General features: G+C 45.5%; 1 protein-coding gene across 4 annotated transcripts in view; it reads left to right on the top strand.

Moving 5' to 3' along the window:
- Positions 1-15357, top strand: part of orc2 (origin recognition complex, subunit 2) — a 32247-nt gene that overhangs the window by 397 nt on the left and 16493 nt on the right. For 3 of the 4 annotated variants that reach the window (XR_015757611.1, XR_015757612.1, XM_087988806.1), the window contains exons 2-13: positions 536-682; positions 951-1046; positions 1585-1671; positions 2122-2153; positions 6835-6889; positions 7314-7486; positions 8279-8377; positions 8735-8844; positions 12778-12910; positions 13256-13352; positions 13607-13753; positions 14203-14374. Coding sequence is in view for 1 of the 4 variants with exons in the window: in XM_087988806.1 (XP_087844932.1) it covers positions 536-682; positions 951-1046; positions 1585-1671; positions 2122-2153; positions 6835-6889; positions 7314-7486; positions 8279-8377; positions 8735-8844; positions 12778-12910; positions 13256-13352; positions 13607-13753; positions 14203-14374 (1348 nt within the window). In the remaining 3 variants the exon portion in view is untranslated. The remainder of the gene's footprint in view (positions 1-535; positions 683-950; positions 1047-1584; positions 1672-2121; positions 2154-6834; positions 6890-7313; positions 7487-8278; positions 8378-8734; positions 8845-12777; positions 12911-13255; positions 13353-13606; positions 13754-14202; positions 14375-15357) is intronic. The other variant, XR_015757613.1, reaches the window with a different exon arrangement.

Genomic DNA, 15357 nt, shown 5'->3' with positions numbered 1-15357 from the left:
TAGGTTTAGGGCGAGAGGGGAAAGATATAAAGGAGACCTAAGGGGCAACTTTTTCATGAAGGTGATAGTGTGTGTGTATATGCAGTGAGTTGCCACAGGAAGTGGTGGAGGTTAGTACAATTGCAACATTTAAAAGGCGTCTGGATGGGTATATGAATAGGAAGGGGTTAGAGGGATATGGGCCAAACATTGGCAAATGGGACTAGATCAATTTAGGATATCTGGTCAGCATAGGCAATTTGGATTGAAGGGTCTGTTTCCATGCTGTGCATCTCTATGACCCTATGAGTCTATAACTCTTCACTGCAATTAATCTTATTCTGTGCGCTCCAATATTTTCACATTCTTCTTAAGGTATGTCTATATCTGGATCTCTCTCAAATGAGCCTACATTCTCAATTACACATGTATATTGTTCTCTCTATCATTCGTCCCTGATCCTGTCAACCACCTGAGAAATGACTATAACCTTTTATTAGAAAAGGATTTCTGGTATCCCACTGCTTAATAGGTTTCACGGTGACTTACTTCACAGGAATTAATCAGAAGAACAATGTGCGTCGAACATTGCTAAACGTGAAGCAAGATTCCCAGAAATGGGAGAAGACAGAGCAGGCTCAGGAGAGTCTGGAAGTCTTTAATGAGCGTGATTATGTGGAGGTCCTTGGAGCAGGTGACTCAGGTACTGGCTATACTCAACTGTCATCTATCTTGCTGAGATAATGTAACCAATGATGTCACTGTTGTAAACTCACGATTATTGAACAGGTCCAGGGCCTAATACTGGGACGTGGGGCCCCAGATGTCTAATTTAGGTATAGGGTAAAGAAGCTGCACAATCTGATATAAATTTCAGGAGTATTGAGCAGAAATTGCTCAGTTGTGCTGCTGCCATGGTCGCGAAATTGGTGCAATTGCTTGAGCAATTTGAACTATACTTCTCTTTGCAGGTTGCCAGGGTGACTTGAGTGATGAGATATCTGCAGCAGGCCGAGATCTCTTCACCTTTCAAACCATCAAAAGAGCAGACAAAATGGCAAAGCTCGGTGAGTTTTGGAGACTACATCTTGTTGGGGATGGGTAGAATTGTGTTTTGTAGGTAGGGATGTGGAGCTCAGAAACAGGACATGGTGATGCATTTGTGTATCTGTGGCAAATTGTTGGTGAAAGTTTAGAGATCCTGGGCAGGTGGGGTGAGTAGGAGTCATGATTTGTGGTGGGTTGCTGTTATGGAGAGATGTGAGGTTAGAAAGTGTGAATCACCAGAGGAGGAGTTGAGTGACTAAGCTGTGAATGTATTACCAAAGGATCAACAAAATCATTTTACTGATCTCAGACAGTCAAAGTAACAAAGGGACATTCCAACACAGCATTGGCTTTGATACAGAGTTCAGCTCCCTCTCCACACCATCATTAAACACAGAATGCTGGGGTGGGGTGACGTGTGGTGGTGTGTGGTGATGTGTGGTGTGGTGACGGCGTTGGGGAGGTGGTGGGGATGGGAACTACTACCCTCGCTTGCAGGTTGGGTGGCAAATGAGGCAATTCATATTTCAAATGTTGACTATACTGTTTGACTTTCAGCCTCTGAACTAGCCCAGACTCCGGGAAAAAGTGTAACATTCTGTGCAGCTGGCCAGCAATTGACTGCAGGTCAGATCAGGGATAAAGGTGAGTCCACAAATCCAAGCAAACATTGTTGGCTGTGCTGATGCTGTAACTGGGATAATGTTTGCATTGTAAAATCATCCCTTCCCCCTGTACTGTGTGCCCTTTGCTGGTATGGGGACAACCATTGCTATAGCACCCATCTTCATTCAGGATCACAGGATCAATAGGTGGACTGGTATTACCTCTTTTTATATCTGTTCTAACCAAGTGCACAAAGGTCAGTTTTAGACCCAGTTCCTCCCTCCCAGTTGAGACACCATGGCAACTGTGCTGAATGTGGGATTGCCATGAGTCTTTGATTTGCCAAAATGTTGTTTGACAGAAATGAAGCTACACTGAGATTCTGTGGGCCATCACCCACTTCCAGCATAGTTTGGTTTCCTGGGAGCAGCTTCTTCCCAACCTTTTTTGTTCTGATTATGCATGTTGAAGGATTTTTTGTTTTTTCAGGACAATCAAACCAGCACAAGACCCCATCCAAGGTAAGGATGAAGGAGATCATTTGTTTTCTATCTGTCTGCCCTGAGGTTAGAGAATAATAAACCAGACAGGCTTTTAGGATCAATTCTGGCATCCTGCAATCAGCAGACATCCACCTCTGACCTATGTATCATCCCTTGGAGTTTTTGAAGAGCAGAGGGTGGACAATAAGAATAAGTTTTAGGAGTTGGAATAGGCCGTTTGGCCCCTTGAGCCAGCTCCATCATTTATTAGGATCATGGCTGATCTGATACTCCTCATGGCTACTTTTCTGTCCTTTTCCCATAGCCTGTGATTCCCCTACTGATCAAGAATCTACCTATCTCAGCCTTCAGTACACACAAGAATTCTCTCCCCATAGCTGTCTGTGGCAAGGAGTACCAAAGATACTCAAACCTCTTAGAGGGGAAAAAAAATCCTCTCATCTCAGTCTTAAATTGCACTCCTACTTCTGAGACTATGCCCTCTGATCCATAACAGGAAACATTCTCTCAGCGTTTACCCTATCAAGCTTCAAGAATCCTGTACATTTCAAATTGATCACGTCTCATTCTTCTAAACTCCAGCACATAGAGTCCTAACCTGTTTAACCTTTGTTTGTAAGACAACTTCTTGGATTATACCAGGGATAATCCTAGTGAAACTTCTCTGAAGTACCTCCAGTGAATTAACGTTTTTTCTTAAATAAGGGAACAAAAACTGTTCTCAGTACTCCAGATGTGGTCTCTCCAGCACCTTGTACAGTTGCAGTAAGATTCCCTACGCTTAACTCCCAAGCCATTTTGAAATAAGGGCCAACATACCATTAGAACAAAGAACAAAAGAAAATTACAGCACAGCAACAGGCCCATTGGCCCTCCAAGCCTGCCCCAATCCAGATCCTCTATCTCAACCTGTCATCTATTTGCAAAGGTCTGTATCCCTTTGCTCCCTGCCCATACATTTATCTGTCCAGATACATCTTAAATAACGATATTGTGCCTTCCTAATTATCTGCTGCATCTGTGTGTTAGTTTTGTATTTCATGCACAAGTACCTCCAAGTCTCTTTGTAAAGCAGCTTTCTGCAATTTTTCTTCATTTAAATAATACACTGTTCTTTTGGTCTTCCTTCGAAATGAATAATTTCACATTTTCATAGATTATACTCCATTTGTGAACCGTTTGCCCATTTACTATCGACATCACTTTGTAAACTGTTTGTATCCCTTTTGCAACTTAACTTTTGACCTATTTTTGTTACCTGCAGATTGGCTACGGTACTTTCGTTTCCATCCTCCAGGTCATTATTATATATTATAAACACTTGCAGTCCCAGCACTTGAACCTTGTGCAACCCCAATTGTTCCAGGGCTACAACCTGAAGAAGGACCCCTTATTCCCATTCACTGTTGCCTGCCCATGAACTAATTCTCTAACCATTCTCTAAACATACTACCTGCAACACCATGGACTCTCATAACTTAATCTTTTGTGAGATCCTTGATGAATGCCTTCTGGATGTCCAAATATAACACATCTACTGGTTCCTCTCTATCCACTCTAATTGAGACTTCTCTCAAAACTCCTTCCTTAACATGTGTCAATTTCTTATTAATTGATTCCAATACTTTTTCAACAATACATGCTAGACTAATCGGCTTATAGTTACTTGCTTTATGCCTTCCTCCCTTTTCAAATTGGGTTGTCACATTTTCCCAATCCTCCGGTACTTATCCAGAATCTAGGGATTTCTGGAAAATTACAGTCAATGCATCCAATACCTCTGTAGCTGCCTCCTTTAGGATCCTAGGATACAAGCCATCAGGACTTAGCTAGCTTTAGCCCCATTAATTTGTCTAATACTTTTTTGCTGGTGATGGTCGTCAAATCCGACTCACCTCCACCTCCAAAGTAAGTTTTAGCATTTATGGAATATTTGAAATATAACCATAAAAACTGTTGCAAAATATCTGTTTAACTCTACTATTATTTCTTGTTCCCCATAACTACCTTCCAGGATTCACTTTCTAAGGGGGTTATGTTCACATTGACCTTTTTAATTTATATATTTAAAGAATCTCTTATCGTCAGTTTTTATATCCTTTGATAGTTTGCCCCTGTAGTTTATATTATCTCTCTTTATTAACTTTTTTTTAAATGAATCTCTCTTGAAATGTATAAGGGGTGTAGGGATATTCTCAGAGGAAAATCAAGAAGACAAGTTTAAGGATAATCCAAAGAGATTCTACAAGTACTTTAGGAGTAACTAAGGAGAGAATAGGCACCTTAAGGATCAAACAAGGTTCTCTGTATTTGGAACCACAAAAGATGGGAGAGATGCTAAACAAATATTTCGTGTCATTTTTGACTGTGGAAAAATAAATGGAGGCTGGGGAACTCTTGGGAGGGGGGGTTGATATTGATGTCTTAAACCATCCCCATTACAGAAGAAGAAATGCTGGACGTCTTTTTAAAAAAAAGTGGATAAATCTCAAGTTTATCCCAGGACGTTGTGGGAAGTTACGGAACAAATTGGGGGCTCCTAACAGCCGTGGGTGAGGTGCTGAAGGGTGGCTAATGTTGTGCCTGTATTTAAAAAAGACTGTAAGGAGAAACCTAGAAGCTAGAAACCTGAGAGTCTGACATCAGTGATCGGCAGGCTGTTGGAGGGTATTCTCAGATAGGATTTATGTGTAATTGCAGAGACAAGGCCCGATTAGGGATAGTTCACATGGCTTTATGTGTCGGAAATCATGTCTTACAATCTTGTTTGAGTTTTTTGAGGACATGACTAAAAAGATTGATGAGGGCAAAGTGGTAGATGTTGTCAACTTGGACTTTAGTAAAGTCTTTGACAAGCTTCTGCATGGTAGACTAATTAGTAAAGTTAGATCACATGGGATTCAGGGAGAGCTTGCCAGTTGGATACAAAATTGGCTTGACAGCAGGAGACAGGCTGGTGTTATAGGGTGTTTTAAAACTCTTTTCTGCACAAAATGAGACTGGGTCCACTTTTGTTTGTTGTTTATATAAACAATTTGGATGAGAATTTGGGAGGCATGGTTTGTAAGTTTGCAAATGACACCAATATTTATGATACAGTCAACAGTGAAGAAGGTTATCTAAGATTACAAAGGGATCTTCATCAGTTGGGCTAGTGGGCTAAGGAGTGGTAGATGAAGTTTAGTTTGGATAAATGTGTGGTATTGTATTTCAGTAAAACAAACAAGGGCAAATCTTACAGTATTAATGGTAGGGACCTGGATAGTGTTATATAACAGAGAGACCGAAGAGTTCACGTACATAGTTCTTTGAAAATTACATCATAGCTAGAAAAGGTGGTTAAGAGGACGTTTAGCATGCTTGCCTTCATTGCTCAGACCTTTTTGAGTTTGTACAGGACGGTGGTGAGGCTACGTTTGGAGTAATGTGTTTTTGGAGTTCTGGTCGTCCTGCTATAGAAAGTATATTATTAAACTGGAGAGGGCTCAAAGGATTTACCAGGATGTTGCAGGGACTGGAGGGTTTGAGATATAAGGAGAGGCTGGGACGTTTATCACTGGAGCACAGGAGGTTGAGGGGTGATTTGTAGTGGTTTATAAAATCACGAGGGGCATACATAAGATAAATAGCAAAGTTCTTTGCCCCAAGGTTGGGTAGTTCAAAACTAGAAGGCATATTTTTAAAGTGAGAGGAGAAAGATTTTAAAAGGGCCTTGAGGGGCAATTTTTTCATAGTGTGGTTTGTATGTGGAAAGAACTGCCAGTGGAGGTGGTCGACCCAGGTACAGTTACAACATTTTAAAGACATTTGGATAAGTACATAAACAGGAAAGATTAAGAGTGATATTGGCCAAATGCAGGTTAATGGGGCTAGTTTAGTTTGGGGAACCTGGTCAGCTTGGACAAGTTGGACCAAAGGGTCTGTTTCTGTGCTGTATGACTCTGGTTCCTGGGCAGCATGGTTGCTCAGTGGTTAGTACTGCTGTCTCACAGCACGAGGGACCCGGGTTTGCTTCCAGCCTCAGGCGACTACATGGAGTTTGCACATGCTCCCAGTGTCTGCATGGTTTCCTCCCACAGTCCAAAAACGTGCAGGTTAAGTGAATTGGCCATGCTAAATTGCCTGTAGTGTTCAGGGGTGTGTATATATTTTTTCTTTCACCTTTAATACTTCCACTAACTTCCCTGGTTAACCCATGGTTGGTTTATCCCTCTCCCAGAATCCTTCCTCCTTACTGGGAAGTATTTTTGTTGAATGTCATAAATTATATCCTTGGAGGGAGCGTTGCTCTGTGTCCAACTCTCTGCTGTATCTGCCATCAGTGTTTGATGGGGACAGTGTAAAGGGATCTTTGCTTTGTGCCAGAGGATTGCTTTATTTGGGAGGGGACAGCCTAGAGGGAGCTTTACTCTCGACCTAACCTCTGCCCTTACCCACTTCCCCCAGGAGCCTTGACCTCCCCTTGGCCAAGTGAGTTATCACAGAAAGAAGAGCAGTTTGTGCATGCAATTGGTATGATTGGCACAGACTGGCATTGGATTCTAGATTTGAGTGAGGTGTGATTAATTTTGTGACTCCATGCATTTTGGGCTGAGAGCAGTCAATATTTAATGAAACCCTGGGTGTGTACAAAGGTGCAAGACTGTTCTTGAAGACCAACAGTTTGGCTGTGTCCTGAACTGAGCTTTCTGGTCCACAGAGCAAGAGGAAGTATGTATCAACAACCCCTTACAGACTGAGGAAAAGGCTGACCGGTGAGTATGGTGAGAACAGTGGACCAGGGCAGGGCTGTAATGATAAAAAGTTGAACCGATGGAATCCTCCAGCATGAAATAAAATGCGAATGGGATGATTCTCAGTGATTAAAACCTCCGTTTCTCCCCCCCCCCCCCCCCCCCCTCTTTATCCACACATGCGGGAAGGGTTGTGTCCAGTTCCATTGGTGGGAATAGCGGCTGGGGGGAGGGTGGTGGTGTGGAGGGCTGTGTCCAGTTCTGGTGGAGGTCACATGTGAATAGGGGCCATGTCTGGTCCAAGCATGACATGGGTCAAACCCAGGGGAGGAAAGAGTCGGGCTGTGCCTGTGCTAGGATTACGGGTAGGGGCTGTATCTATTCCTGGGTAGCCAGGCTCCTTTTCCTGTATGGTCTGACTGAAGTTGTTGTTTGCTTTCACCAGATTTGGCCGACTTGAGTAGCAGCAGTGAGAGTGATTTCTCATCGTCTGATTCCGAGGGAGGAGAGGAGAGCACCCCAGGAGGAGTCTCCAATCCCAGACTGATGCCAGAAGCAGTAACGCCCACTCCAGCACCGGGCAAAACCGCAGTCAAGAAATCCAGGAAGCTGGCCGCGGTGAGCACAATGACCTGCCTAAGGGCACATTTGATTCACTGAGGAACTTGCTTCTTTTTCTGTAATGGTCCTGGCTACACTCTGCCTCGTTTGTAATGAGCATGCCTTTTTTTTTTGATCCAGGCTCCAGCTGACGGTCGGTCCAGGCTCAAGTTCCATTAAGGTCTTGACCCAGGAGCTGACCTACGGTGTGGTCCAAGATCTGCTCCGGTCCAGGCCCAGAGACTGGGCCAGGCCCACACACGCTCAGGGCAGATCTGTGGTCACAGCCCCAGGTCAAGGATGATAGCGATACTGGAGATTAAAAATTCGTTAAATGTAATTCAAGCATATACTGTTTTATACTTTTGTCTACTTTGTTTATTCCAACCCTCGTATCACAAAACTCCCAACATCACTGATTATGTGTTCCCTGTAGTTACACATGATCAAGTTCTCACCTCATTATCCTCTATTAACATTTAATCTTTTCCTGTTCCCTGCTTCCACTTGGCCTTGAGTATCCCATGCCAGACTCTGCTGGATAATAGCACAGGCGTGGGGGATTATTTTACTGATAGTGATATCCGTTTCTTCCCCCTGTTGCGAATGGTGAGCGGATTGCTGTTGATTTTAATGTTGTATGGATTTGACCCTTTTTTTTTAAAAGGAACAGCTTGTTGTTTCTGCCACTTTGGCTGCAGTCTTGATGAATGATCTGCGAGCAGTCACTATACTGACTGGCGAGGTGATTCACCCTCTAACACAGTCCTGGGTTACTAGGCCTTGCTGATGTTTCATCTTCTCTTTAAGCCCAGCCTTGTTGAGCTCTACTTCGAAGCCCACAGCAGTTCAAAGGTTTTGACATCCGATCGCACGTTGCAGAAGTTGCAGACACCAAAGTTGGACCAGGTATGTATTGCTGAGACCAACATTAATTTAGTATTGTTAGGGAAGGGCATTGAGGGTTATGGAACCAAGATATTTGGACAGTAGTTATGATATAAAATAAAATTCCATATCACAACGATCCCTAAAAATCTCCCATTCCTGTGCTAAAAGCTGCAGTGACGTGAAGGAGACTGCTACATGGAGTTGCTGTCAATATTTCGTGCTGTCTTCTGGCTGTGGGAGCTCACAGATCCCCCACTGTCACGCTTTCGGTGCAGGGGAAGCTGGTTGGAAAGTTTTAGAGTATTTCTCACCATCAGTACTCCTGTCCCGGCTGTCATCCTGAGAATTTGTGGTTTGCTTCCCATCCCGATTCAGGAAACCTTAGAGAGGCTGCTAAGTGATGACCATGTGCCCTTTGCTCCCGAGATCAGGCAGCTCAACAAGCAACATGAGAAGCTCTTTCGCAAATGGATGCTGCAAACACAGTGAGTATGAGACACAAACTGGCTGAAGTGCACTGGGGAACTACATTAGAAGGCATGACTGTACATAGGCAATAGATAGCCTTTAAAGAACTATTACATGACATAAAGCAAGTATACATTCCTTCAAGGTAGAAAAATTCAGGTCAGTGAACCGGGGTGTAAAAGGCTGTCTGAAAATATATCAGATTATAAGAAAATACCTGTAAACTTGCCAGAAGTAGTGATAATTCTGTGGTTTATGGAATACAACAAATAAGGACCAAGAAACTGATAAGGAAAGGAAAAACAGACTATGAATGGAATCTAACAAAAATCATAAAAACAGATTATAAAAGCTTCTGTAGGTGTATGTAAAATGAAAGCGCTTCGCTAAAACAAATGTGAGTCAGTTTTAGGCAGAGTCAGAAGAATATAGGTGGCAGGTGGCTCAGTGGTTCGCACTGCTGCCTCACAGTGCCAGGGACCCAGGTTCAATTCTCGCCTCGGGTTACTTCCTGTGTGGAGTTTGCACGTTCTCCCCGTGTCTGCTTGGGTTTCCTCTGGGTGCTCCGGTGTCCTCCCACAGTTCAAAGTTCACAGTTGTGTAGGTTAGGTGAATTGGCCATGCTAAATTGCTCATAGTGTTCAGGGATGTGTAGGTCAGATCCATTAGTCAGGGGAAATGTAGAGCAATAAGATAGGTGAATGGATCTGGGTAGGACTTGTTGGGCCAAATGGCCTGTTTCCACACTTGTTGGAATTCTGTGGGGAGTCTATGAACTTATTGTGGGGACTAAAGAAATGGCAAGAAGTTAAATGATTATTTTCCCTTTCAACCTGAGAAAGGCACTAGAAATCCAAATGTCTAATATGGGTGAGGGTTAGAAGGAAATCCCCTTGAGCAAGAAGATTGTACTAAAGAAATTAATGGCGGTGAAAGTCAGTGAATTTCTAGGAGAAAGTGAGGTCTGCAGACGCTGGAGATCAAAGCTGAAACTTTATTGCTGGAACAGCACAGCAGGTCAGGCAGCATCTAGGGAACAGAAGATTCGACGTTTCGGGCACATGCCCTTCTTCAGGAATGAGCAGAGAGTGTTCAGCAGGAGAAGATAAAAGGTAGGGAGGAGGGACTTGGAGGAGGGGCGTTGGAAATGTGATAGGTGGAAAGAGGTCAAGGTGAAGGTGATAGGTCGGAGTAGGGTGGAGGCGGAGAGGTCAAGAAGAAGACTGCAGGTCAGGAAGGCGGTGCTGGGCTGGAGGGATTCGGCTGAGACAAGGTGGGGGGAGGGGGAATGAAGAAACTGGTGAAGTCCAAGTTCATCCCCTGTGGTTGGAGGGTTCCCAGTCGGAAGATAAGACGCTCCTCCTCCGACCGTCGCGTTGTTGTGGTTTGGCGGTGGATGAGTCCAATGACCTGCATATCCTCGGTGGAGTGGGAGGGGCCCTTGAGCCCCGCCCCTCCAACCGCCACCAGGACAGAACCCCACTGGTCCTCACCTACCACCCCACCAATCTCCATGTACAGCGCATCATCCGCCGTCACTTCCGCCACCTCCAAACGGACCCCACCACCAAGGATATATTTCCCTCCCCTCCTCTATCAGCTTTCCGTAGAGACCACTCCCTCCGCGACTCCCTTGTCAGATCCACACCCCCCACCGACCCAACCTCCACTCCCGGCACCTTTCCTTGCAACCGCAGGAGGTGCAACACTTGTGCCCACACCTCCCCCCTCACTTCTCTCCAAGGCCCCAAAGGAAACTTCCATATCCGCCACAGATTCACCTGCACCTCCACCCACATTATCTACTGCATCCGCTGCAGCCGGTGTGGCCTCCTCTATATTGGCGAGACAGGCCGCCTACTTGCGGAGCGATTCAGAGAGCACCTCTGGGCCACCCGGACGAACCAACCCAATCACCCTGTAGCACAGCATTTCAACTCCCCCTCCCACTCCACCGAGGATATGCAGGTCATTGGACTCATCCACCGCCAAACCACAACAACGCGACGGTCGGAGGAGGAGCGTCTTATCTTCCGACTGGGAACCCTCCAACCACAGGGGATGAACTTGGACTTCACCAGTTTCTTCATTCCCCCTCCCCCCACCTTGTCTCAGCCGAATCCCTCCAGCCCGGCACCGCCTTCCTGACCTGCAGTCTTCTTCTTGACCTCTCCGCCTCCACCCTACTCCGACCTATCACCTTCACCTTGACCTCTTTCCACCTATCACATTTCCAACGCCCCTCCTCCAAGTCCCTCCTCCCTACCTTTTATCTTCTCCTGCTGAACACTCTCTGCTCATTCCTGAAGAAGGGCATGTGCCCGAAACGTCGAATCTTCTGTTCCCTAGATGCTGCCTGACCTGCTGTGCTGTTCCAGCAATAAAGTGAATTTCTAGGACCTGATGGTCTATATCCTTGAGTGTTGAAGGAGGTGGCAATAGAGATAGTTGATGCATTGGTGATTATCTTCTAAAATTCTATAGGATTTGGAATGAATCTTGTGCATTGGAACGTCAACTTTCTATTTAATGGAGTGACCGAGAGCTACAGGAACCACAGAACTGTTAGCCTTGCATCGGTTGTAGGGACAACGGTAGATCCTGTTATAGGAGATGGGATAAATTGTCAGTGGGCATAGCCAGCATGGATTTGCGATTGGGAAATTGTGTTGGTGAACTTATTGGAGTTCTTAAAGATAATACTAACAAAACCAATGTAGGAGAGCCCATGGAGACTGGTTAGAATGTAATGTGCTGGCATGGATTAATGATTGGTTAACAGACAGAAAACAACCGAATAAGATTAAGTGGATCATTGTTGCATGTGGGGTATCTCAAGGAAAAGTACTTGGGGCCCAGCTCTTCACAATACATTTCAATTATTTGGACGTGGGGGCAAAATGTAGTATTTCCAAATTTGCAGATGATGCAAAGCGAAGTGAGAACGTGTGTTGCGAGGCAGATGTTAGGCAGCTTCAGGATTTGGATAGGCTTAGATGATTGTCAAGAACATGGCAAATGGAAAATAATGTGGGGAAACATACGAGGTTACCCACTTTGGTAAGCGAAACAGATGTGCAGATTATTTCTTTAAATGAAAGGTTGTGAATATTGATGTACGAAGGACCTCTGTTTCCTCAATAAATCACTGAGGACTAACATACAAGTGCAACAAGCTGTTAAGAAGGCTAATGAAATGTTAGCCATTATTGTAACAAAATTTGAGTACAGTAGCTGTGAAGTCTTACTTCAATTGTATAAGAGCTCGGTTCAACTGTACCAGGAGGACTCTGTGTGCTTTGGTCGTCTTATCTCAGGAAAGATGATTTTGCCACAGAAGGATTGCAATGAAGGTTCTTCAGAATTGTTCCAGGGATGGCAGGATTGGACCAGATTGGGCAACTGTACCTGTGTTCTCCAGAGTTTTCAAGAATAAGGGGTGATCTCATTGAAACTGAGTGAATACTCAAAGGCTGGGTAGGTGCTGGTAAGATGTTTCCCAGATTGTGAAGATTAGAATCGAGTCTCAATTTAAAAATAAGGGGATGCACTGAGGTCCCAGAGGGGGTTATGAGCCTTTTGCAGTTCGCTTCTCCAGCAGATTGTAGAAGTTGTGTATGTCTAAGGTGTGGATTGATAGTTTATCTGTGGCAACGGAGGTCTGAGGATGGAGTGGGCAAAAGGCTATGTGTTCATAGTCGTAATGAGTAGTGGGTCAGATTCAAAAGGCTGAATGGCCTACAAGATCCTCTGAGCACAGTAGTGTGTCTGACACTGGATTGTTGTCCTTTTATTCAGCTCTTGATCTGCTTCCCTCTTTCTTTGCCTTTTACCCATCTCTCTCTCTCTCCTTGCATCTTATCTCTTCTCCCTCCCACTGTTTCCCATCTTCCTCCTCCCTTATGTCCTCTCTCGCTGTCCCTCTTTGTTCATACCCACACACCCTCTAGGTTGGGCTTTAGCCTTGTGTTGTATGGACTCGGCTCCAAGAGGGAGTTGCTGGAAGAATTCCGCTGCCAGATGCTGCAGGGAGCTGTCCACGTGGTAGTGAATGGATTTTTCCCAAGTATCACACTTAAGTCTGTGAGTATTTGCAGAGGAGCGAGCTAACGTCAAAATGTGGAACCTTTCTCAAGGGAAGGCAAAGGTGTTGATTGTTACTGCATTTCAAACAGAGTGAGCCTGTTGCACAGATGAACTCTACTCCTCCTCACTCCCCATCTATAAATCACTATCGGGGATCCTTGAGGCAGGGTCTGGGTTGTGAGACGATCTGCAGGGTTGGTATTGACCATAAGGATGTGGTGGGGGAGGTTGAGGGAAGGGGCTATATGTGTGGAGGCTGGTCTGTGGGCAGGAGCAGGTTCATTGTGGGGTGGGGGTAGGTTAGAGTCACGTCGTGTTATAACTGAACAATTTGTGCTGCAGATTCTGAACTCGATAACAGAGGAGGTTTTAGGATATGAAGGAACCTTCCGGAACCCCGTGGACCAGCTCAACTACATCATCAGGGCATTTCAGGAGGGTTTGTATCTGCAGCGATTTATCCATGTCACGGTCACCCGTTGATTGTGAGGAGAGGTAGGAACGTTGGCCACTGGGGAGTGTGGGGGTAATCTGTCCAGGATGGATTACCATAAATTGGTGATTCGGGAAGTCCCAGTGGGGCAATGGGGTCGACACACCTCTGGTGGGGGAAACAAGGGGAGGGTAGATACTGTCTGTACAGTCTTATGGGTTTTTGGAGAGTTTTATTTCAAATCTGTTTCTCCCCTCCAGATTCCACACTGGATCTTTATCTTCTGATCCACAACATCGACGGACAGATGCTGCGAGGGGATAGGAACCAGCAAATACTGGGCCAGCTCAGTGCCATCCCTGGCATCCACCTCCTGGCCTCCATTGATCACCTGAATGCCCCTCTGAGTGAGTGTCTGCAGTGCGCATGCGTGTCTGTCTGTCTCACGGTGACATCTCACTCTTTCCCCAGCCTTGACTCTGTGTCTTGATTGAGAATGCCAAAGCTGGCAAGAATCTGTGACTTGCTGCCTCACCCCAGCTCCTGCACTGCACTGCACACTGACATGTCCCTGCTGAATAATATCTCAATCTGGCTCCTTTCATTCCCCCCCCCCGTACTTGGGAGAGAAGGCAGGGGTTTTTTAAGGAAGTGCTCACACAGCTCTGAGATTCAGACAAACTTTCAGGGGGGGGTTTGGCTGCACAGTTGCAGGCGGTACATTCTGTAGTGGGGTGGGGTTGTGGGGAGTCTTTGGGATTGGAGTTTGGGAAATCCTGTAGGTTGGAGGGGATTTCTCTCTGTGGGTTGCAGAGAGCACCTGTGACGTTTGCCATTCTGTTTCCCTACCTGACAGTGTGGGACCAGACGCGGAGCTGTCTCTTCAACTGGCTGTGGTATGAGGTGACCACCTTTAAATCCTATGCAGAGGAAACCTCGTATGAGAACTCACTGCTGGTCAAACAATCGGGTGCCTTGGCACTGAGCTCACTGATTCACGTACTGCGCAGCCTCACCCCCAATGCCAGGTAATGGGGCCCAGGGTGGGTTAGGAGAGGGGCAGAGGTGCTGGGGGTGGGACTGTGATGGCAATCAGGTGGAGTGCAGTCAAAGGTGGTCCAAGCCTCTGCAAACAAAAGGTCACTGAGAATCACCTCACCTTTCCTCCCTGAGCCCAGGGAGGGGGGTGGGTCAGGGTGGGTGGTGGTTTGGGGTGTGGACAATGACTGCAATTTTCACTGGTGAGTGAAATTTGAATATAGCCAGGATAGTGGTATTGAAATGTCCAGATCATTATAGGTGTAGAAATTAGGAGGGGCAGTAGGCCATTCGGCCCTACAAACCTACTCTGTCACTCAGTAGGACCATGACTGATCCTCTATCTCAATGCCATCTTCCCACTTCCTCCCTCAATGCCCGATGCCTTTTACAATCTTAAAAAACAATCCATTTCTTTCTTGAATGTATTTCAGTGACTTGACCTCCTCAGCCTTCTGTGCTAGAGAATCTCACAGGTTCACTGGCCTTTCAGTGAGGAAAGCTTCCTCATCTCAGCAACCCCCCCCCCCCCCCCCCCCAATGGTCTCTCCTGGAGTTTGAGCGTCCCTAAGGAGGAAAGGTTGGGCCTGTGCTCATTCAAATTCAGAACAGTTGAGAGATGATCATATTGAAACATTAAAAAGTCCCGAGGGGACTCAACAGGGTGAATGCTGAGAGGATATTTCTGCCTGTAGGGGAGACCCAAATAAGGTGATATAGCTTAAAAACAAATTAGGCATCTCCCCTTTGAGAATGACGAGGATTTTTTTATTTTGAGGATTGTTAGTGTATTTTCTTCCTTGGAGAGCAGTGGAGGTGGAGTCATTTCATTGGGTTATTAATTTGAATTGGGACTTTTGATCTACAAGGGAGTGTAGGATTGTACAAGGCAAGGAGAGGGCAATTAAGGCATTCCCAGCTGAGAACTTACTAAGTTACAGAACAGGCTCTAGAAGCCTGCTCTTGCTTCTAA

The sequence above is a fragment of the Chiloscyllium plagiosum genome, unplaced genomic scaffold, assembly GCF_037043375.1.
Source record: "Chiloscyllium plagiosum isolate Xiang-an unplaced genomic scaffold, Cpla_swu_hap1 HiC_scaffold_7, whole genome shotgun sequence".
NCBI classification, from domain to species: Eukaryota; Metazoa; Chordata; class Chondrichthyes; order Orectolobiformes; family Hemiscylliidae; genus Chiloscyllium; species Chiloscyllium plagiosum.
Note: the sequence above shows the minus strand (reverse complement) of the source record. Positions and strands in the feature narration are given on the sequence as shown.